This window comes from Macaca fascicularis, chromosome 10 (assembly GCF_037993035.2).
Source record: "Macaca fascicularis isolate 582-1 chromosome 10, T2T-MFA8v1.1".
Taxonomy (NCBI): Eukaryota; Metazoa; Chordata; class Mammalia; order Primates; family Cercopithecidae; genus Macaca; species Macaca fascicularis.
This window is the reverse complement of record NC_088384.1, coordinates 91,569,815-91,593,288: the sequence shown is the minus strand read 5'-3', so window position 1 is coordinate 91,593,288 and position 23,474 is coordinate 91,569,815. Positions and strand designations below refer to the sequence as shown.

Here is a 23,474-nt window from a genome sequence, read left to right as displayed (position 1 = left end):
TACTTGGCCTCTGCGTCCATTCTGGCTGCGCTTGATGAGCCCTTCAGCCCGCCGCTGCACTGTGGGAGCCCCTCTCTGGGCTGGCCAGGCCGGAGCCGGCTCCTTCTGCTTGCGAGGAGGTGCGGAGGGAGGGGCGTTGGCGGGAACCCAGGATGCGGGCCAGCGCGAGTTCTCGGTGGGCGTGGGCTTGGCGGGCCTGGACTCGGAGCGAAGGCCAGCACCATGGGCCCGGGCAGTGAAGGGCTTAGCACCTGGGCCAGTAGCTGCTGAGGGTGCACTAGGTCCCCCAGCACTGCCAGAGGCCCACACCGACCTCGGTTCTTGCCAGGCCTCAGCCACCTCCCCACAGGGCAGGACTGGGGACCTGCAGCCTACCATGCCCAAGCCCCACACCCCCGCACCAGAGGGCTCCCACGTGGCCTGAGGCTCCCTGATGGGCGCTGCCCCCTGCTCCTGGGCACAGGGTCTCATCCACCACCCAAGGTCTGAGGAGTGCAGGCTTGTGGCACAGAACTGGCGGGCAGCTCTGCCCCTGGCCCTGGCGTGAGATCCACCAGGTGAAGTCAGCTAGGCTACTGAGTCTGGTGGGGACTTGGAGAAGTTTTATGTCTAGCTAGAGGATTGTAAATGCACCAATCAGCACTCTGGGTCTAGCTCAAGGTTTGTAAATGCACCAATCAGTGCTCTGTGTCCAGCTAATCTAGTGGGGACTTGGAGAACTTTTCGTCTAGCTCGCTGTGTCTAGCTAAAGGATTGTAAATGCACCAATCAGCACTTTGTGTCTAGCTCAAGGTTTATAAATGCACCAATCAGCACTCTGTGTCTAGCTAAAGATTTGTAAACATGCCAATCAGCACCCTGTCAAAACGGACCAATCAGCTCTCTGTAAAATGGACCAATCAGCAGGATATGGGTGGGGTCAGATAAGGAAATAAAAGCCGACTGCCCCAGCTAGCAGCTGCAACCTGGTATCTTTACACAATGTAGAAAATTTGTTCTTTCGCTCTTTGCAATAAATCTTGCTGCTGCTCACTCTTTGGGTCCGCACTGCGTTTATGAGCTATAACGCTCACCCCAAAGGTTTGCAGCTTCACTCCTGAGACCAACCAGACCACGCACGAACCCACCAGACGGAAGAAACTCCGAACATGTCCGAACATCAGAGGGAACAAACTCTGGACACACAATCTTTAAGAACTGTAACACCGCGAGCATCCGCAGCTTCATTCTTGAAGTCAGTGAGACTAAGAACCCACCAATTCCAGACACAAAAGGATTGCTTGAACCTTGGAGGCACAGGCTACAGTGAGCTAAGATTGTGCCACTGCATTCCTGCCTGGGTGATAGAGACTTTGTCCTTAAAAAAAAAAAAAAAAAAAATAGAATTTGGGTATCATAGGAGTAGGAGGAATCAAGAATACATGAGTTCTGGTTTCAATAACTGGGTACATGGTGGAATCATTTATTGAGATAGAGAAGTTTTGAGGCTGAGTGCAGTGGCTCACGCCTGTAATCCCAGTACTTTGGGAGGCCGAGGTGAGCAGATCACCTGAGGTCAGGAGTTCGAGATCAGCCTGGCCAACATTGTGAAATCCTGTCTTTACTAAAAATACAAAAAATTAGCCGGGTGTGGTGGCACGCTTCTGTAATCCCAGCTACTCGGGAGGCAAAGGCAGGAGAATTGCTTGAACCTTGGAGGCAGAAGTTGCAGTGAGCTGAGATTGCGCCACTGTACTCCAGCCTGGGTGATAGAGCAAGACTCCTCAAAACAAGAGACAGAGAAGTTTTGGGAAGGGTTGGTTTACAGGGAAAATGCTGGGTTCAGTCAGGCTTATTCAGGTGAGATGTCGCTGAGCCATCTAAGTGGCAGTCCAGTAGGCTGTTGGATATGGGGTCTAGAGACTACAAGAGAGGATTGAGTTGAGTCACACAACTCCAGAGAGGGCATCACACATAAGTGTATTTAAAGTTCCCAGCTGGGGCAGGGCGCGGTGGCTTACGCCTGTAATCCCAGCGCTTTGGGAGGCCAAGGCAGGTAGATCACCTGAGGTCAGGAGTTCGAGACCAGACTGACCAACATGGTGAAACCCCATCTCTACTAAAAATACAAAAAAAATTAGCCACGCATGGTGGTGGGCGCCTGTAATCCCAGCTACTTGGGAAGCCGAGGCAAGAGAATCATTTAAACCCGGGAGGCAGAAGTTGCAGTGCACCGAGATCATGCCTCTGCACTCCAGCCGGGGCGACAAGAGTGAAACTCCGTTTCAAAATAATAATAATAATTAAAAAATAAATTTCCCGGCTGGGCATGGTGGCTCACGCCTATAATTCCAGCACTTTGGGAGGCTGAGGTGGGCGGATCACTTGAGGTCAGGAATTTGAGTCCAGCCTGGCCAATACGGCAAAACCCCGTCTCTACTAAAAATACAAAAATTAGCCAGGCATGGTGGCACGTGCCTGTAGTCCCAGCTACTTGGGAGGGTAAGACATGAGAATCGCTTGAACCCGGCAGGCAGAAGTTGCAGTGAGCCAAGATCACGTCACTGCACTCCAGCCTGGACGACAGAGCAAAAACTCCGTCTCAAAAAAAAAAAAAAAAAAAAAATTCCCTCTCAACACCTGTTTATTTATCCATAAATATTTATTAAATAATTCTAAGTCTTAGAGCTGCAGAGGTGAAGAAGAGAGACTAGCTCAGCCCCTGTCCTCATGTAGCTTACATCCAGTGGAGGTTGTTTGGGTGTCAGAGAAAGGTGGTGGCTTTTTCCAGGCAGGTTAAAGGAGGGAGGTCACAATGTGTACTTTATGATGAGATCTATGATATAACTGGGATAACACCAAGGGCCCCACTGAGGTATTCCTTCCCCTCGCAGGACTAGCCACATGCTGTCTCTCTGCCCTGGCCTCTTCCACCCCATGCCTAGTCAGAGTCCTTTTTTGGGGTGAGCAAATGGATAGTGAGGCAGGAGAGGAGGGGTTGGAAGGAGGTGGAGGTTGGAGGGATGGGGAGCTGTGGAGGCCGACAGGACAGAGGGAAGCTGGTGCTGCCTGTGGCCTCAGCCCCTCGTCCTTCCAGGTAGAGAAGTCAGTCTGCGGCCCACCACGGGAGCCACCACCTGGGTCAGACATGAAGCGCTGGCAGATTTTTGTCCTGTGGGTTTTTTGGATGCTCATCCTCTGGCTGATGACCCCCTATCTGGATCTGACACCTGAATCAGCACTCCAGGAAAAACGAATGTACTTGGTACTACGGCGTTGCAACTGCCCTTGGTTCAGTTCGGGGAAGTGTGGCTGCCCTTCTGAGACTCTCAACTGCTCCTCCTGCGGCTACACAGCCCACAAATGGAACTGGCTTGATGCATGCTCCAGGAAGACCACGGGGTACCTGTTGAGGACAAGAGAGTCTATGACCTCTGACACTGTGCCCTGGTGGTTGGTCAGTGGTCAATACTGGGCCCGGCCCTATCTGCCATGCTTCCTGGGCCTCACCCATCTCCCACCTTCCGCCCAAATCCCTGCCCTTGGGCCTGTCTTCACAGCCTCTGGGTGGAGATCTCACCCACCCAGCTCTGTTTTCTCTCCCCTGGGCCCAGCCCCCAATCTCCCTCTTTCTGTTTCCAGGGCATGAACTCAGGAAGCCAGCTTGAGAAATTGTGGAGGAAGCTGTCTAAAGTGATTCCCAGGCTCTCGGTGAGCCATTTTGATTTCTATTGTGGGACTTGTGTGCTGTTGGGGTGCCCACATACCTTGCAGGGCTTCACCCTTGGCAACGACATCGACCAATACCCTGTGGTTTTCAGGTGGGTGCTGGGGAGAGGGCGGGAACAGGAGGGCCAGGCCTGCCCCACAGTTCCATCAGTGTCTGCTCCCCTTCCCAAGATGAAGCGGGCCCCAAGTCTAGGGCTTTGAGATGAAGGTGAGGAACCAAACCACCCACAATGCTTCATCTATCCCAGGAATGCCAGTGACCAGGGCTCCTGGATGCAGCTGGAGATGCTGCTGCAGAAGCTCTCTGACCTGGTGTGGACTTCAGATGATCTAAGTGATGAGGTGATGGAGGAGGTGTCCCCAAACACTCTCTGTGTGGGGGTGAGGGGAGGTCACTGCAGGGAATAACAGCAGGGGCTCTGGGAAGACCTTCTATTGGCTTAGTGGAGACACTTGCAGGACTTTCCCAGGTCTTGTGGCCCAAACTCCTCCACCTTCAATTTTTTCTCAGATTTTGGAAGATGGTCTGGTTCCCTAGTGGAGTGGAAGATAGCAAAGACATGGTGAGGGGGAATAGGAAAAGGGGTAGGATGTGGCTGTGGGTTGCTGTGGGAAGGGCCCCAGGTCAGTTCCCTCCCCCTTCCTCTCCAGGTGCAAGCAGGACAACTGGCTGCCTTACCAGGGTCAGTGTCATCCCTGGGGCCCAAGGCTGTGTTCTGTGTCTTGCACAACTGTGCCCAGGCAGGAAAGATTCTTGTATCTTCTCTTAAAATTCCCGCTCCTCAATGCCTTCAGCATGGAGTCTAAAGTTTTCTGCCTGGCTTTCAAGACTCTATGTAGGCCAAGCATAGTGGCTCATGCCTGTATCCCAACACTTTGGGAGGCTGAGGCGGGTAGATCATGAGGTCAGGAGTTCACCACCAGCCTGGCCAATATGGTGAAACTCCATCTCTACTAAAAATACAAAAAATACCCAGGCGTGGTGGCACATGCCTGTAGTCCCAGCTACTCGGGAGGCTGAGGCAGAAGAATTGCTTGAACCCGGGAGGCGGAGGTTGCAGTTAGTCAAGATTGTGCCACTGCACTCCAGCCTGGTGACAGAGTGAGACTCCATCTCAAAAAAAAAAAAAAGACTCTACATGTTCTGACTCCTCCTCTTGCCTCCTGTCTCCCAGGCTCTCATTATGGGCTCGTAGAAATCCCCAGACACATGAGCTGCCTCATGCACCATTCCATTTGCCTGGAATGTCCTTCTCTTATGTCCTGGGGGTTCCCCTCTCTTCCTCCAATATTATGAGAAGAAGCGAGTTGACATTCTCTTTTTTGGGCTCCTCAGTGACTCTAGGAGAGTGTCCAGAGTCTGTTTCCTGGTGGTGAGCTCCAGTCTCCTCCCAGCTCCCAGGGGCAACCTGTCATCCCAGATGCTGAGTGAAGGGAGGCAGGGGTGAGGACAGGAGTCCGCCTGCTGACACATATGTCCCTCTCTCATCCACTAGGTCACCGTCTTTGGATTTGGATCAGAATAGCAAGGAAAGTGTTTCTATCACTGGGAGGAGGATAATCAGACCAAGGGCTCCAAGGAAATACTGCCCACGTCTAGTGCAGAAGCAGAAATCGAAGTCATCCATCAGCTAGCATGTGGACAAGCTCTCTATTCACACAAGCTCAGCCTAGCTGAGTCCATACATGTCCTATTTCTCTGGGGGTAAAGGGCAAGAGGAAATTGTATGGAGATCAGTCTGGTATGGAATAAAATCCTGGCCTGATTGTCTTACCTGCAACCACAGTGTCTGGGAGGGAAGGGCCAGACGTGCCTTCCAAATCTCGGGGGCAATATTTGAGTTAATTTCTTTGCCTGGTCCCCTGGATCCTGTAGGAGGTATAAGTTTAGATTCAATTTCATGCCAAGTGCAAACCCAGACTTTGAGTTGTTGGGGGAGGCTCTTTACCCATTTCGATAAAAGAAGTAAACCTCCTTGTTTCACTCATGCTGGAGGGTGAGGGTTTTTTTTGGTTTGTTTGTTTTGTTTTGGGCCCAACTTTTCACAGAAGGTTTAGCATTTTGAGGTTCCCAGTTTTTTTAGATGCCTCAGTTGCAATTCGCTTTTTTGTTATTTTTTTATTTTTTAAGACAGGAGCTTGCTCTGTTGCCCAGGCTGGAATGGAGTAGTACAATCATGGCTTATTGCAGCCTCAACCTCTTGGGCTCAAGGGGTCCTCCCACCTCAGCCTCCTGAGTAGCTGGAACTACAAATGCATGTCACCACACCCAGTTAAGTTTAATTTTTGTTTTTGTAGAAAGGGGGTCTCGCTATGTTGGCCAGGATGGCCTTGAACTCCTAGGCTCAAGCAATCCTCCTGCCTTGGCCTCCCAAAGTGCTGGGATTACGGGTGTGAGTCACTGTGCCTAGCCCTCACGGTGTCACTTCTGCAGCATTCTGTTGGTCAGATCAAGTCATAAAGTGAGATCAAGATCCAAGAAGTGGGGAAATGAACTGCTCTTCCTAGTGGGAAGAGCTGAAAAGAATCTGCCATATTGAAACTACCAGTGTCAAGGGCCCAGTTGTGTTGGCAGCAGTGGTGGCATTCCAGGTGGGCCATTCTTGGGGTAGTCTTTGGCCATGTTTTGCGTCTCATAATAGACTGAGCCTGGTTCTCTAGCTTTTGCATCATCCTGTAAACTACTAAATATTTAGCCAGCAAATTGTTTTTCTCTGAAGTTTACCAGTCTGTTGACCAAGACCAAGAATTCAACCACTACAGTTAACAAAGAATAAAAAATCAGACTTTTGGCTGGGCACAGTGGCTCACACCCAGCATGTTGCGAGGCTGAGGCAGGAGGACTGCTTGTTCCTGAAAAATTTCTGCATAATTCATCCCTTAATTTGCATGTAATTAAAAGTGGGTATAAATAGGATTGCAGAGCTGCTGCTGAGCTGCTAACTCTGGGCACACTGCCTATGGGGTAGCCCTCCTCCACAAGGAGCAGTGTACCTCTGCTGCTGCTGTGCAATGCCGCTTCAATACAAGTTGTTAACACCACTGGATCACATCAGGGCAAAGCCAAGAACCCTCTCAGACTAAGCCCAATTCTGGGGATTGCCTGCCCTGCATCAGAGCATCACTCCAGTCTCTACCTCGATCATCACATGGCATACATACTCCCCTGTGTCTTCTGTTTCCAAATTTCCCTCATCTTTTTTTTTTTTGAGATGGAGTTTTGCTCTGTCACCCAGGCTGGAGTGCAGTGGCACAATCTCAGTTCACTGCAACCTCTGTCTCCCAGGTTCAAGCAATTCTTCTGCCTCAGCCTCCCAAGCAGCTGGGAATACAGGTGCTCACCACCATGCCTGGCTAATTTTTTGTATTTTAGTAGAGACTGGGTTTCGCCATGTTGGCCAACTGGTCTCAAACTCCTAGCCTCAAGTCACCTGCCCGCCTCGGCCTCCCAAAGTGCTGGGATCACAGGCATGAGTCACCATTCCTGGCCAATTTCCCTCATCTTATAAAAACACTAGTCATTGGATTAGGGCCCATTCTCATCCAGCATGATCTCATTTTAATTTCATTGTATCTGCAAAGGCCCTACTTCCAAATACATTTCTAAGTATCAGGGGTTAGAACTTAAAGATTTTTTTTTTTAGTAACACAATTCTACCTCTTGCAAGCAGAATAATGACTTTTCTAGACATGCAAACGTAGAAATTTTATCTCCTACATATCCCCGCCTTTTTTTTTTTTTTGTGACAGAATCTTGCTCTGTTGCCCAGTCTGGAGTGCAGTGGCGTGATCGCTGCTCACTGCAAGTTCTGCCTCCCAGGTTCACACCATTCTCCTGCCTCAGCCTCCCGAGTAGCTGGGACTACAGGCGCCCGCCACCTCGCCCGGCTAGTTTTTTGTATTTTTAGTAGAGACAGGGTTTCACCGTGTTAGCCAGGATGGTCTCGATCTCCTGACCTCGTGATCTGCCTGCCTCGGCCTCCCAAAGTGCTGGGATTACAGGCGTGAGCCACACCCTTTCTTAGAAAGTTACCATGAACAAAAGGCTGGGCCTGACAGATATGATGAAACTCCATCTCAACTAAAAATACAAAAATTAGCCGGGTGTGGTGGTGCACACCTGTAATCCCAGCTACTTGGGAGGCTGAGACAGGAGAATTGCTTGAACCCAGGAGGCAGAGGCTGCAGTGAGCCGAGATCGTGTCATTGCACTCCAGCCTGGGCAACAAGAGCGAAACTGTCTCAAAAAAAAAAAAAAAAAAAAAGGTATCATGAACTCATGAACAAAAAAAGTAGTCTTAGTTCATTTACAAACTCTATAGGAAATATTTATCCAGTTACAATAATGTAAACACTGATAGTAGACTGCTGACTTTTAGAATTAAATTAGCCTGTAGTTCTGTGCCATCCAATATGATGGATGAACCCTTGAAATGTAGCAAGTGCAAGTGAGCAAGGAAATTTTAAATTTATTTTCATTAATCTAAATTTAAAAACAATTCAGTTCTTAGAAAACTTTTCAGTATGCTTGTTATAACTTGGGTATGTAAATCTTTTTTGACTGTATGATTTTATCATATTTATAAATCATGCGTTTCTGACAAAACGGTTTGAATTTAGGTATACTGTAAGTGTAAGATATACACTGGATTGGCTGGGTGTGGTGGCTCAAGCCTGTAATCCCAGCACTTTGGGAGGACAAGGCAGGCAGATCACTTGAGCTCAGGAGTTTGAGACCAGCCTGGCTGACATGGTGAAACCCTGTCTTTGTTAAAAATAAAAAATAAATTAGCTGGGCGCAGTGGCGCGCACCTGTAGTCCCAGCTACTCGGTAGACTGAGGCAAGAGAATCATTTGAACCCAGGAGGCGGAGGTTGCAGTGAGCCAAGATCACGCCACTGTACTCCAGCCTGGGCAACAGAGCAAGACTCCATCTCAACCAACCAACCAACCAACCAAACAAACAAAAAACAGTTCTCAAAAAGAAAAAGTCCACCCCTGAGAGCTGTCAAGGGGTAAAGGTACCAAATATTCACTTTCATCAGTATAGTAAATTCTCTTCAGAAGATTCCAGGTGGCCCTTCTTGAACTCCTAGACTCAAGGGATCGTCCTGCCTTGGCCTCCCAAAGCTCTGAGATTACAGGTGTGAGCCATTGCCAAGGTGGTCCTTCTGTTTCTCTCTTTGCCTCCTGCTCACCCACCCCAACCTGGACACAACCTCTCCCTCTGTGCCCTCCTGTCCCCTGGACCCTTGACTACCACACCTCCCTGGTCATTTGGGCTCTGGGCTGAATGCCAAGGCGAAGGAGGGGCCTTGGTGGAGTAGGTCACAATGTGGCCTCTGTGATGAGTCCCTGATATCACTGGGCTGGCACAGAAGACCCCATTAGGCATCAGTTTCCTCAGGGAGGCCACGGAACACAAAAGTATCCTCTCTCCCTTTCTTTCTGCCTCTAGGCCAGGTTTTGGCAGTTCCAGTAGTGACCAGTAGGTGACTAGGGAGGCAGGAGCAAGGTGTTGGGAGGAGGTGTAGTGTCAAGGGTTGGGAGAGGGATGAAAGCCATTAGGATGGGGGATGCTGGGGGACGTCTGTGGCCCCAGCCTCTTCTTCCTGGTGCCAGGTGTCAGGGCCAATCTACTGTCTGTGGGGGCACCATCGTCGGGGCCAAAGATTATGATTCGATACAGGAGTTTGGGCCTGGTGGCTGCCTATGTCCTTTCATTGTGACTGATTGCCTCCTTCCTATACCAACACTCCAGCCAGAACGACCTCTGTAATATGGTCAAAATACACCCGGGAATCTGCCACTGTCCCAGCAACTTTTCCAGAAAATGCAACTGCTTATCTGAGGTCCAGACGTGCTCTGCCTGCCTCCACATGCCTGGCGAGTCTGACTGGTATGACAGATGCTTCAACAGCACCGTTGAACCCCTACAGAGGCCACAGGATCCCATGTCCAGTGATGCTCTGATATTGTGGTTGGTCAGTGCACAAACTTAGTCTTGGTCCAATCCCTGACCTAACCCCAGGTCCTAGCCATCTCTCCATCATGGCCCCAGGCTCTAACCTTCTTCCACAGGTAGGTGGAGCCTGGGTCAAGCCCCTAAATTCTTCCCTCCTATGCTCCTAGGGACTCGAGGGAGTCAAGTCAGAGAAGGAGGTTGAGAATAAGCAGCAGCAGCTGATTAAAGCACCTCCCCCATGCCCACTGGGCCATGTGGTATCCAACTACCGGTTCTGTGCAGTGGTGGGAAACTCAAGGTCTCTATGGAGCTCTGGCCTTGGTTTCAGGATTAATCAACATGAAGTGGTCCTCAGGTGGGTGCAGGGTAGGATGTGGAGACCAAGGCCAAGCCCAAGCCTCTTTCTCCTCTAAATGACCATCCTGACTTCCTTTTCAGGACGAACCAGGCCCCTGTCCAAGGCTTTGAGGCAGATGTGGGGAATAGGACCACTATGCGCATTATGTACCCTGGGATTGCCAGCCCTCAGGACCCCGGTATCCAACTACTGCTGCTTCCGTTGAATTCATCTGGTCTAGATTGGTTCATAAGTGTACTGCATAAACAGACAAGCATGTGGAAGCAAAAAAACCCTGGGTATGTCAGGGAGGGAGGTCACTGTAGAGGTGACAAAGGCGACTCCAAAGATACCCTGGCTGGATACTGGGGGACCCCCAAGGCTTACTTAAGGCTGAAGGCTGCTTGTCAAATTACTCTGAAATCCTCCCAAACCTCAGTTTCTTTTTAGATTTCAGATGGTCCAGGTTCCTGGTGGAACCAGACAGCAAAGATAAGGTGAGGGCCCCAGGAAGGAAAGGGGAAAGTGGTAGGACAACATGACGGTGGGTAGCCATGGGACAGGCTTCAGGTCAGTCCCCTTCTCCATCTTCCTAGGTGATCAGCCTCTACTTCCTCAGGTATATCAAGGAAAGTTGACTGGAGAACCACAGTCAGTATCCGTCCTTGGGGTTTGTGGCTCTGTTGTATGCCTTGCATACCTGTGACCAGGTAAGATATCTCCTGCAACTCACAGACTTTCACTCCTCTGCCACTCAAAATTTCTGTCTTCTTGGCCGGGCATGGGGGCTCACGCCTGTAATCCCAGCACTTTGGGAGGCCAAGGCAGGCTGATCACCTGAGGTCAGGAGTTCAAGACCAGCCGGACCAACATGGAGAAACCCTGTCTCCACTAAAAGTACAAAATTAGCCGGGCATGGTGGTGCATGCCTGTAATCCCAGCTACTTGGGAGGCTGAGGCAGGAAAATCACTTGAACCCGGGAGGCGGAGGTTGTGGTGAGCCAAGATCGTGCCACTGCACTCCAATCTGGGCAACAAGAGCAAAACTCCGTCTCAAAAAACAACAAAAAAATCTGTCTTCCCAGGAACTTCCCGTTAAATCTAAAACTTTCTGCCTGGCTTTCAACACCCTACATGATCTGATCCCTCTCTTCTCTCCCAGACTCCCACACTGGGTTTCTTGGGGTTCCCCAGACATACCAGCTGCCTCACGCCTTCTCACACCCTGCTCCCTCTGCCTGGAATGCCCTTCCCTTGTCTCCAAGGGGAATCCTCTCTTCTCTCAATATATAATGAAGAACAATTAGTTGATGCTCTCTTTTCTGGGCTCTAGGGTCACTATGAGTATTGAGAGTCTGTCTTCCTTGAAGAAGGTGAACTCCATTCTCCTCCCAGCTCCAAGATGAAGCCTGGCACACTAGCGGTTGAGTGAGTGGTGCTGAAGGCATGATAGGTGTGCATGGGGGCAGGCCGTTACCCCACCACCATCTCTTGTCTTACCCCATCTCCCAGGTGTCCTTGTTTGGTTTGTTGGTGGTCCCATACCGGGATGACAAATATTGGTTTGAGAGCACCATGCAAAATTTCCCAGCAGAATACAGATCATCTTGAAACTGCAGTGTGAGAGGAAGATTGATGTCTACGGCTGAGATGTTTCCATTGCAGTCCCCAGGAGGCTGACAGGTAGCCAAGGGGACCTTGTGGTGTCAGAGAGGGACTGGGGTTTCAAGCAGACCCTGGATGGAGATCTCTCTGCTACTGAATAAAACCCTAGCTTATTTCTCTCTCTGGATTTCTGGTGGCATTAAAGGGCTACGTTCTATTACTGATTCTGTCTTATCACCATGTGACTCTCTTATGCTGTATCTTATCAAAAAATAAAATTAAATGAGAAAAAAACGAACCCTGAAGTTGGAAACACATCAAATGGACCTAACTATATATTTAATTGATAATATAAACACCAGAGAAATAATTATTTCAAGTTCCTTTAACTCAAGTTATTAACTCAATTATTTCAAGTTCCTTGTATATTCTTTGTAGGATAGTCTCTGTGGACAAAAAGAACTACAAAGAAATTTTAGGCCAGGTGCAATGGCTCACACCTGTAACCCCAGCACTTTGGGGGGCCAAGGCGGGCGGATTACGAGGTCAGGAGGTCGAGACCAGCATGACCAACATAGTGAAATCCCATCTCTACTAAAAATACAAAAATTAGCTAGGCGTGGCAGTGCACACCTGTAATTCCAGCTACTCAGGAGGCTGAGGCAGGAGAATCACTTGAACCTGGGAGGCGGAAGTTGCAGTGAGCCAAGATTGCACCACTGCACTCATAGCCTGGGCAACAGAGTGACACTCTGTCTCAAAAAAGAAAAAAATTGTTTTTTAAACTTCACTCAGTATTTTTATTATAGTGTTGGTATTATTATTATTATTTAGAGACAGGATCTCACTCTGTCACCCAGGATAGAGTGCAGTGACATGATCACGGCTCACTGCAACCTCTGCCTCCCAGGCTCAGGTGATCCTTCCACATCAGCCTCCTCAATGGCTGGGACTATCAGTGCGTGCCACCACCCTCAGCTAATTTTTAATTTTTTTGGTAGAGATGAGGTCTCACTATGTTGCCCAGGCTGGTCTTGAATAAGTAAATTACTACTTATATTAACACCATTAGAAACTAAACACAGGTCAGGTGTGGTGGCTTATGCCTGTAATCCCAGCACTTTGGGAGGCCGAGGGAGGCTGATCATTTGAGGTCACGAGTTCGAGACCAGTCTGGTCAAAATAGTGAAACTCTGTCTCTACTAAAAATACAAAAATTTGCCAGGTGTGGTGGTGGGTGCCTGTAATCATAGCTACTTGGGAGGTTGAGGTAGGATAATCACTTGAGTCTGAGAGGCAGAGGTTGCAGTGAGCTGAGATTGCACCACTGTACTCCAGCCTGGGTGACCACCACACCCGGCTAATTTTTATTTTTAGTAGAGATGGGAATTCACCCATGTTGGTCAGGCTGGTCTCGAACTCCTGACCTTGTGATCCACCCACCTCAGCCTCCTGAAGTGCTGGGATTACAGGCGTGAGCCACCGTGCTCGGCCCAAACTGGAAATATTATGAACTCAATTTTCAGACTTTTTATTGTGACAAAATATACATGAAATTTACCATTTAAAAGTTATCAATGGCAATAAAGTTCAGTGGCATTAAGTATGTTCACATTGTTGTGCAATCATAACCTCGATGAACTAACAATTTACAAAGTACATTTTCTCCCTCTGTCATCTGAACAGCTATTACACCCCATTAGCAATGATCAACCCTGCAACCCAGATTTTGTTTTTTGTTTTTTGTATTTTTTTTGGAGACGGAGTCTGACTCTGCCACCCAGGTTGGAGTGCAGTGGTGCGACCTCAGCTCACTGCAACCTCCGCCTCCTGGGTTCAAGCAGTTCTCCTGCCTCAGCCTCCTGAGTAGCTGGGATTACAGGCACACACCGCCACCCCCCGCTAATTTTTTGTATTTTAGTAGAGACGGGGTTTCACCGTGTTGCCCAGGCTGGTCTCAAACTCCTGAGCTCAGGCAATCTGCCTGCCTCAGCCTCCCAAAGTGCTAGGATTACAGGTGTGAGCCACTGTGCTCAGTCTGATTTTTGTCTTCTAAATACTTTTTTTTCCACTAAAAGATCCTAGGCCTAGACAAGTACAAAGAAAACTTGGACATTAGATTTGCGGCAATTTCAGCATCAAAAATAGCAACTGTCATGACTGAACCATAGTGAATATATAAAAAACTTCGAGCTCATAATGATACTCAACCTCTTACTCTAAAAATTGGTAATTAAAGGTGTGTGTTGAGGGAGCATTTATCCTGCTTTTTTGGTAGAAACAGCTCAGGGTAACCAAATAGCCTCAGTAAATGAGTTTCCAGTTGCTGTATATTTAAAACAAATATCCACCGCATGCTACCCTCTTGGCTACTCAACCACCACACACAACCTAACAAAATGCAAATATTCCACATAAACCGAAAGCGCATTTACCCACATCCCTGATGCACTGTGGTGTACCAGGTGTCTAGGAATGAGGTAGCTCAGTCAGGATCCAAGAATCCCCAAAGGTGTAGGCAGCGCAGCATCATGTCAGATACTGAACCCGTTATGGTACCACATAGACAAGTTACTATTTTAGAGGAATAAAGTGAGCCAGTAGAAAAACATAGTTAAAAAACAACAACAACAAAAAAAACTGGCTGCCTTTGAAGAGGAGTTTGAGAAGAATGAGGTGGGAAACTGCTGTCTTCTTTTCATTTAAGTTCTTTTATTTTGAGACAGTTGTGCTCTGTTGCCCAGGCTGGAGTGAGTGCAGTGGCATGATCATGGCTCACTGCAACCTTGACCTCCCTGGGCTCAGGTCAGCCTCCCGAGTAGCTGGGACTACAGGCACATCATCACACCAAGCTAATTTTTATATTTTTTGCCCAGGGTGGTCTTGAACTCCTGAGCCCAAGCAATCTGCCTGCCTAGGCCTCCCAAAGTGCTGGGATTACAGGCATAAGCCCTGAAGCCTGGCACTGTTTAATTTCTTTTCTTTTCTTTTTTTTGAGACAGGGTCTCACTTCATCACTCAGGCTGGAGTGTAGTGGCATGATCTGGGCTCACTGCAGCCTTGACCTTCCAGGTTCGAGCGATCCTCCTGCCTCAGCCCCCCAAGTAGCTGGGACTACAGGCACACGCCATCATTCCTAGCTAAAATTTCTTAACCACGTACATACACTTGTTTCATTTTAAATAGATGACAAGAAAGTCTACCAAAGAAAAAAGTCTGGATGGATGGGAAATTTATTTTTCACCCTATTACAACGTTTTCCTATAGATTTCAATCCTCAAGAGGAACCAAAAAGCTCTTGCTTTTCTCTCCCTGCCTCCAGCTTGACAACCCTATGCTGTGAATAGGCAGCTCCTCTCTCAGATATACACCATGCCAGCCTTGGCACAGGGTGGTGCCCCTTTTCATTCTTATCTCCATCACCCTTGATTGCCAAGCCTTCCCTTGGCAGCTGGACCCTGGGCTGAATGCCAAGATGAAGGACTCCATTGGGCATCAACCCTTCATCAACCCCAGGGAGGCCACAGGACACATTGAATGCCACCTCTCCTCTTAGCCTTCAGCCCAGCCTTTAGCAGGGCACCCTTGAGGACTGAATAGGTCCAGAGGGAGGCAGCAGCTAAGGTGCTCGAAGGAGGTGTTCTGCAGACGGTTGAGGAAGGGATGGAGGCCAACAGGGCAGGGGGATGTAGAGTCTGTGACCATGGTTTCCCACTTTTCCCAGTGCCTGGTATCTGAGTCAGTGTGCCACTTGCCATGTGCTCTGCTCTGTGGGACAAGAATATAGCCTTCAATGGGGGGTTTGAGCTTATGCTCACCTGTGGCTGACGTTTCTGCTGTCTGCTCAGAGGTCTAACCTGAATGAACTGATAACACCTGCCATTGCTCCTAGATGTACCCCTCAACTCCACACATCCTGTGCATCCAACTGACTTGACAAACACTTTGAAAGGGCCCTCAAGTCCTCTCTTTGTCCAAGATGCTTTGTTTGACTCTTCCTGGCCTCACTGAGAGCAGCCAGTGGGTGTCCTCTGCACAACTGGGTCATTCTGCAAACTTTCATCTGTGTCCAGGTTCTGTGTACCTAGAGGTGAGCTCCTTCTCGGAGCTCCTTGTGGAGCTTTGTTTAAATGAGTATTTGCCAAATGACTGAATAGCTGGGGCAGGAGCAGCAGCCAGCCAATCTCATTCACCAGGTAATGGAGTTGGGCAGACAAACTTCAGAGATGGCCCTTATACAGGGAAGAGAGTTATAGCCAAAGGCTCCAGCATGAATCATCAAACCACATGCAACAGCAGAAGCCGAGGCTATCAGTCAGCTAGAACGTGAGACTACTCCTGGCCAGCAATCTGACCTGCGGGGCTGGAATGTTCACAGATATAGGAGAGGCTTTGATAGGAAACCAGGACAGGAGGTGCAGGGGCAACGTGTGGATTATTAATCTGGCACTGCGTAACAGCCTTCCCTGATTCCCTCACCTGAACAACTAGTAGTAATTAAGGAACAATCACATTTGAATACGAATTCTCGTCCCCCTCCCTGGCTCTAAATAAATGGCCATGTGCTGGGAATAGGGGATACCCACTCTCTCAAATGACACATCACACAGCCTTGGCAGACTCATCTCTCCTCCTACCCCTGACCCATTCAATATTTTACCTCCAAGCCCGCCTAGCTGAGTCAAGGTTCAGGCCCCATAAGGGCATATATAGGGCTGGTAGCATTGGCAATGAAAGGCTAAGAGGTCAGAGTGTCCACCTTGTGACCAGGTTACTGATGCAATGAGTTGGGTGAGATCAACTGGCCAGGAGCACAGTCCAGTGAAGTCTCACCTCTCATCCTCACCTCCAATAGGGTAGAGGGAGTAAAAGGGCCTCAGGACCCCATGTTTTTGCCTTTCCTCCTCCCTTGCCTGCTTCTTAAGTGTGGTGAGCAGAGTTGAACTTATATCCCTCCTCAGCTGTGCCCAGAATCATGTGGAGGGGTCTCTTGGTTTGGAGCACACTGGCAGCTCTTGCTTCTTCCTCCTCCCTGCCCCTGGCCCCTGGCCCTATTCCTCTGCTCTGCAGGTAGTGGGGCAGAAGGCAGGAGGTGAGGTATTGCAGGCTGGACAGCTGAAGGTGTCATCTGCCCCAAGGCCAAACTAAAAAAACCAGGGATCTGTCCCATGGACTGAGATGAGGCCTGCAGGCAAAGCCTCAGGCCTGGAGGTCACCTCGCTGCTTTTGTGGCTGGGGTTTCCTACCCCATAGGTACTTCTAGAAGTTCTGCCACTGGCCCCAGAGCCGCGGAGGTCCTGTGGCTGCTCAATTCAGCCCCGCATCTGCAAAGCCTGCCTTCACCAGAAGGGTGTCTGCCTGGTTTGATCCGCACTTCAGATGGGCCCTGAAGCCCTGATGCGACTGGAGACCACGCCATCTCCAGAGGCCAGTGGATGCTCGTTCCTGGGCTCTGGGCATCCTCTCCTTGATCCCTTCCTCTGCTGGGCCTCTAGCTGCAATGGCTCCAGCCTTTCCTTGGTACTGGAACCAGGGGTGAGTGATACGCAGTTTGTGTTCTTCTCCATAGGCACCAATGCTAGGACACCTAACCCAATTCCGCCTGGTCAAGAAGCTACTCCAACTGATCCCCATGTCACAGCTAGACCCCAAGCTCCGACTGTGCCAGTCCTGGGTCATGCATATTTGGAACACAGGATAACCATCACTGAGCGCCACACTGTGCTCAGGTGGGGGCAGGAGGGCGAGGGTGGGAAGCAGCACCACTCTGTGAGCCCCAGTGCCTTCCTATCTCTGTAGAGTGAAACAGGGACTATTCTGGGCTTTGAGAATAATGTGGACAACAGAACCCCCTGCATTTAAAGCACCCCAAATACTCATGGCCTGTATGAGAACACCCACATGCTGTGGGTGTCTAAGCCTCCAGACCTAGTGTGGACTGCAATGGTCTTATCTGGCGGTATGACCAGTGGGGGCCCCAGACCTGGCGTAGACAGCCTTTGGCACTTTGGTGCCAACATTGATCTTGCCCTCCCTGTGCAGCCTGTAACTGTGCACTCCCCACCCTCCTTATCCCAACATACACCACTAGCTTCTCCTTCTTTAATGGGTACATTCATGCCAGGCAGTTTTTCTGCCTTCAGGGTGATGGCAGTCCCATGTGGAAAGCAGAGGAGCAAAGGTCATTGGGTTGGGAGGTGATGGTCACTGCTCTAACACACAAAGCACGTGGGATCTTTGAGAGAACAGGGGCAGCACCCACCAGATCCCAGCACTCCCCGGGAACAAGAACATTGCCCAGTCTCTGATGACTCTTGTCCCCTTCTGCTTTCAGGCCTTTCCATCCAGTACTAGCTTCTATCAAAGCAGACAAGAAGATTAGGAAGGGGGAAAGTTTTCTGCAAGAAGATAACCTCTGTGGCTGAGCTCTAACCTCTACTCCCTGCATGTTCTGGCGACCAGTCACACCTTCCTCAAGTACATCTACAAGAACTGGCTGGACTACCAGGGACTCCTCCCATCTGCTGGATTCACCATTCTGGTTATGCTCTGCCACATGTGACAAGGTCAGGAAAGGAGGCTCTGGCCTCATGCCCTTAGGCAAAGTTGGGTCCCCCCTGGATAACACATATTCCTTCCTTCACTCTTCCCCACTTCAGGTCTCTTTGGGTCTGGAGCTGATGAAAACAGCAGTTGTCACCATTATTGGTGGAATACTCCACAGAGGCAATCCTGCTACTGGACAAGGAAAGTGTACTTCAGGAAGCTGGAGTGGAAGATCGTCCACAAGCTCGAGTATCAGGGCAAGAGCATGGTCTACACCTGAACTGAAGGCCAACCCTGCTCTAAATATCTGGTGGGGGGGAAGACCCTAGGCCAAGGTCTATAATGGAGCTGGGGGGCTCTTGAAGGTTGGATGGAAAAAGAGCAAATACAGATTAGTCTAGTCCTGAATAAAGACCCTGCTTGGCAGCCTCTAAGATGTCTTTCAGCTGCTGGAACCTCTCTGAGGCCCAGAAGGTATGTGGGGCCTGAGGCCCTGGCTCGTGACCTATAGAAAATGATGCTGATAAGAAACTCGAAGGTAAAACACAGGGACCCTCTGTCAGCCCGAGCCTGAGAACCAGGGTTGGAGGACGTAACAAGTGAACAACCAAGAGAAGTCTTATTTGTCTCTGACAACCCCTAGCATAGAAATGGCCTAAAGGGGCCGGGCGCGGTGGCTCATGCCTGTAATCTCAACACTTTGGGAGGCCAAGGTGGGTGGATCATCTGAGGTCGGGAGTTCGAGACCAGCCTGACCAACGTGGAGAAACCCTGTCTCTACTAAAAATACAAAATTAGCCGGGCATGGTGGCACGTCTGTAATCCCAGCTACTCGGGAGGCTGAGGCAGGAGAATCGCTTGAACCCAGGAGGTGGAGGTTGCCACCAGTGAGCCGAGATTACATCAATGCACTCCAGCCTGGGCAACAAGAGCAAAACTCTGTCTCAAAAAAAAAAAAAAAAAAAAAAAAGAAAGAAAGAAATGGCCTAAAGGCTAGGTAAGGATTTTGAGTTACAGGGAATCTGACTGGAAGGAGAAGGAGGGACCAGGACAGCATTTCTGGGGTCCCAGATCCATTTCTGGGGTTTCGGAAGTTTTCACTAAGCATCTATTGCTGAGCTGCACGTGTGGGTTTCTGGAACAAAACTCTAGCTCCTGTGAACAGGCCTACTCTGTGTGGTACAACGAGACATAATGGGGCTGAGCCCCAAATTAGGAGGTCTGGGTGAGTGGGTGCTGTTCTTCCCCCCCAGATTCTTAGCTAGGTCTCAGTTCCATCCCCAGGCTTAGTGAAGAGGAATTCCAGATTATGGTGGGAGTGCCAGAGGAAATGGCCTGCTTCTTTAAAAACTGTTCTTGTTGGGCATGGTGGCTCACACCTATAATCTCAGCACTTTGAGAGGTTGAGGTGGGAGGATCACTTGAGCCCAGGAGTTTCAGGTTGCAGTAAGATGTGATTGTGCCACTGCACTCTAGCTTGGAAGACAGGACAAAACCCTGTCTCTTAAAAAAATAAAACAATTTTGAGGCTTTGAGGAGGTTGCCAGCAATAGGTCTTAAGCCTGTGAGCTGGGTTCTGTCCAGCCTCTACTAGGACCAGCCCATGGTGAGAAGTTCTGCCACAGTCCATCCTCCTGATTGGCTTGACACATGGCTAGACTACAGGGGGCCAGATCAGTTCCAGCTGATATGCCCAAGAAGAGACATCTCAAGGACATTCACCCAGAGTAGAAGAGGAATGAGGCCATGAGGAGGTTCTGAACTCAGAGACTCTGACTTTAGCTAAAGGTCAATGCTGTGTTTTTGAGGCCCCAGAACTTCTTTTAATCCTCCATAATCTCCCCCATCAACCCACCCAAGCTCAGCCCCAACCCCCTGCCACAGTCAGACCAGTCTTCTCACTGTGTGCTTGGCAACACCTCCGACTCCACTCCATCCTTCAAGGGCCAGTTCCTGCCTCCTTTCCTCAGCCCCTGGAATTTCTACAGTTCTTCTAGTCAGTACACAGAATTGCCTCTGACTCATAAATGAGTGTTAGCCTGTCCTCATCAACTGGACTGCAGGTTCTCTGTGGACAGGGGCTTTGTCTTGTATGTTTTCTGTAACCCTTCCCTATCACAGTGCATGGTGTACAATAAATGCATGCTACCTTGACAGGAATCTTTGGCAAGTTCTTCCCTGATAAACTCCCTTGATGTGGTGCTGCTGCACAGCTGCACAAGTGGAGACAGCAGCAGAAAACTAATGCAAAGATCCCAGGGTTTATTGTTGAAGGGGAAGTTGAAGGAGGTGGTGAAGTGCTAGGAAAATAAATTCTAGACGAGAGGCAGTGGATGTCCCTCAGCCAGGGCAAGGCACTCCTCTGGGTGATTCCATTAGGGAGCAAGCAAATGCAATCTGCCTTATTCCCAGGTGAGTTGGGGCCCTCCCAAGTGTTGCAGATTTACTTCCTCTTCCTGGGAACACCTGCTGACCTGGGGCGCCTGGCTGCCTAACAGAGCCAGGCTTTTCCTTTGGCAAGCCTGTAGGTGTGCAGAGGGGCCGTGACCCCACGGTACAGTCTTCTGTCTGTGTGCTCCTGGCTGTGGCTGCTACCTGGAAGTGGCTTGGGTAGTGCTGGGGCTGGGGTGTAGCAGGACTGGCCCTGGGGATGTCAGACTTTGAGTCAGGGACTCATCCAGCCTGCGGGTCTCTGCCTCCAGGACAGTGGCCTCAGGGGCCTGGGCCACAGCGAGAAGTGAGTGTGAGAGGCTGTGGTGCAGGCCTGCTAGCTCACGGCTGGTCTGTACTGAGCGGGCGATGTAGTCCTGCTTCTGCTTCCGCTCCAAAGTCAGCTGAGCTCGCAGCAGGGCCACCTGGTGGACAGGATAAAAAAGAGGGAGAGCAGTTGAGGGCCCTGAAGTCCCAGCTCTTCCTGCTCTGTGTTCCTGTGACGCTCGTTGGCTGAGCATCTGAATCAACTCTACCACATACACGAATCTCAGAAACAGGCTTTAGAGGGTTTAGGGGAAGGGTCCTTAGGAATTCTAGAATCAAGTGATTCTCAATCCTGGCTGCACATGTGACTCAAATAGGGAGCTTGAAAACAACAAAGCTATTCATCAACTTCACTGAAAGATAATTTACATGTGAAAAATGCCCAGATTTAAAATGTACATTTTGATGAGGCTGATAACAATATATACTCATGTATAACCACTATCTGACTTTTTTTTTGAGATGGAATCTCCCTCTGTTGCCCAGGCTAGAGTACAGTGATGCAAGCTCGGCTTACTGCAACCTCCACCCTGCTAGGTTCAAGTGATTCTTGTGTGTCAGCCTCCTGAGTAGCTAGGATTACAGGTGCACACCACCAGGCCCAGCTAATTTTTGTATTTTTAGTACAGACAGTATTTCGCCATGTTGGCCAGGCTGGTTTCAAACTCCTGACCTCAGGTGATCTGCCCGCCTTGGCCTCCGAAAGTGCTGGGATTTCAGGTGTGAGCTATCGCACCTGCCTTTGACTTTTTAATAAAATAGAAAAAGAATCTGAGTTTAATAGAATTCAGAGTAATAGCTTAGGTCTAGCTACAGAGTCAGGCCCTGGCAGTAGTGACTACTAATTTCTGAAACAGGCTCAGAAATAAAAAGGTAACACTTATGACTCCTGGGCCTTGAAAGGGAGAGTGGACTTTCAGGTGAGGCCTAAGAGGCAGGAAGGCTCTTCAAGTCGCTTCTCTGCGAGTTGGGGCTCGAGCTGAGCTGTGTGGCCTGGAGCCTGTGTTGGTGTCTGGCTCCTCTGCCTGGGGCACTGGCAACAGTCCTGGCTGCGAGGGCACCTCTGAGGGCAGGGAGGCCAGGATGACTCCGCTTGCTCCCACCTGTCCTCCTAGAATCTTCTGCCTGTTCCTCAGCCCTCTTCCTTAGATACACAGATCCTTTCTAAGTATGGATCTGGAAGTCGGGGGCCAGAATCATGCTTTTTTCCCCACTCCCACCCTAGGCGTATGAGAGATGGGGTTGGGACTGGGACTATTCTTGCCTCCTGTGGAGACTGAAGTTCTCTGAAGGCAGGAGCTTCCCCTCTCCCTGCTGGAGGAGCACAAAGGGTCTGAGTGCAAGGGAGGGAATATGGGCTTAGAAAACCCAGAACATACCTCTTTCTGCAGTGCAGCCACATACTTGGCATCTGAGTTCTTCTGTCCTCCTCTCCCATCCTAAGGAAGACAAATGGCACTCTTGGTGGAACAGGCCTTCCCACTCTGGGCTTTCTGCAAGATTCCTTGCAGAACCTCATCACAAACTTAGGGGCCTGGGCAAGGGCTATGGGCCAGAAGCATCTGAACTCAGACTGGACCTCTATGGGGCAGCAGGCCCTGGGGCAAGGAGAGGCCCCACACCAGCAAAATGGGCAACACCATGGAGACCTGATGCAAAACATCCAAAAGGCCTGGATGGCATTTGCTTCTCTGAGGCATGTTTTAATTTAACAGAAGTACACCATGTATCTGCTTTGTGCTAGCCCTGGGCTGTGAGCTAAGGATATAGAGAGGAAGACATGGTGCCTGCCCTTGAGAACTTTCATTAAAGGACAAGGGATGGAGAGCTAGTGCTCAGTCACCATAAACAGTGCCTCCCTGCCAGGCTGCAAGCCTGTGTCTGTTGGCAGGGATACCTCACCTAAACGAGTGCAGGTTTGGGGAGTCTTCCCCAAGCCTCTTACCCAAAAAAGGGACACTGGCTCCAGGAAAAACCATGGACCCTAAGCCTGTAAACTCAACACTGTAGAAAAGTCTAAGAGATCAAGCTGTGATCAAGCTCCTAGGCTCCTCAGGAGCTGGCAAGTACCACACAACCCCCATACACCAGGGATGCTGAGCAGAGCCCCATGAGCCCCACTCCTGGACCAGCCTATGGCACTGGTCTGGGAGTGCACAAATCTGAGTCCCTCAGAAGGCAGGGCCACTAGCCCTGATGCCACCCCAACCCCCACCCCAACGTTGGGCCTCCTTCTCAGGGCAGGGACGGACTGAGCTGTGCCGAGCAGGGCAGAACGCAGTCAGGAGGGGCCCTCTGGATTAGCTGAAGTGCTGTTGGCCTGGGATATGCAATGAGGAGGGCTGAGTTTCTGGTGGCTGGGGTTGGGCTCTCTAAGGCTGCAGTTGAGGAAAACGGGTAAACCTGCTGTGTGGGTGAAGAAGCCATGGCCTTGCTGATCTCCAGGGACCCTGCCTGGGCTGCACGCATGGCCTCCCTCTTCAGCTTTCTCCGTTCTCGCTCCACCTGCCAAGGTGCAAATAAGAAATCAGGGCTTGGCTTGGCTCTGTGGCTGGA

At 50.0% G+C, this 23,474-nt stretch overlaps 2 protein-coding genes across 39 annotated transcripts in view; one reads left to right on the top strand and one right to left on the bottom strand.

Moving 5' to 3' along the window:
- Positions 1 to 1,432: 1,432 nt before the first annotated feature.
- CEP250 (centrosomal protein 250) overlaps positions 1,433 to 23,474 on the bottom strand; it is an 80,996-nt gene continuing 58,954 nt past the window's right edge. For 34 of the 38 annotated variants that reach the window (XR_012419306.1, XM_065523026.2, XM_045362826.3 and 31 more), the window contains 3 exons: positions 23,322 to 23,423; positions 22,298 to 22,357; positions 20,404 to 21,016 (listed from right to left, as the gene is read on the bottom strand). Coding sequence is in view for 37 of the 38 variants with exons in the window: in XM_065523026.2 (XP_065379098.1) it covers positions 20,753 to 21,016; positions 22,298 to 22,357; positions 23,322 to 23,423 (426 nt within the window). In the remaining variant the exon portion in view is untranslated. Of the gene's footprint in view, positions 4,243 to 5,483; positions 5,579 to 20,403; positions 21,017 to 22,297; positions 22,358 to 23,321; positions 23,424 to 23,474 lie in introns of those variants that run through there. The other 4 variants (XM_065523030.2, XM_074005178.1, XM_065523029.2 and 1 more) reach the window with 2 other exon arrangements.
- C10H20orf173 (chromosome 10 C20orf173 homolog) lies at positions 3,128 to 4,116 on the top strand. Its single transcript, XM_005568829.4, has 3 exons — positions 3,128 to 3,436; positions 3,622 to 3,800; positions 3,957 to 4,116. Exons 1-3 carry the CDS (start codon positions 3,128 to 3,130, stop codon positions 4,114 to 4,116), a joined length of 648 nt encoding a protein of 215 aa, XP_005568886.3.

What these genes read in the sequence shown, in the direction of transcription:
- C10H20orf173 (XM_005568829.4), top strand. Translation starts at nt 3,128, where the DNA reads ATGAAGCGCTGGCAGATTTTTGTCCTGTGGGTTTTTTGGATGCTCATC. An exon ending in ACACTGTGCCCTGGTGGTTG is followed by an intron (nt 3,437 to 3,621) that starts GTCAGTGGTCAA and finishes TTCTGTTTCCAG; the next exon opens with GGCATGAACTCAGGAAGCCA. An exon ending in CAATACCCTGTGGTTTTCAG is followed by an intron (nt 3,801 to 3,956) that starts GTGGGTGCTGGG and finishes CATCTATCCCAG; the next exon opens with GAATGCCAGTGACCAGGGCT.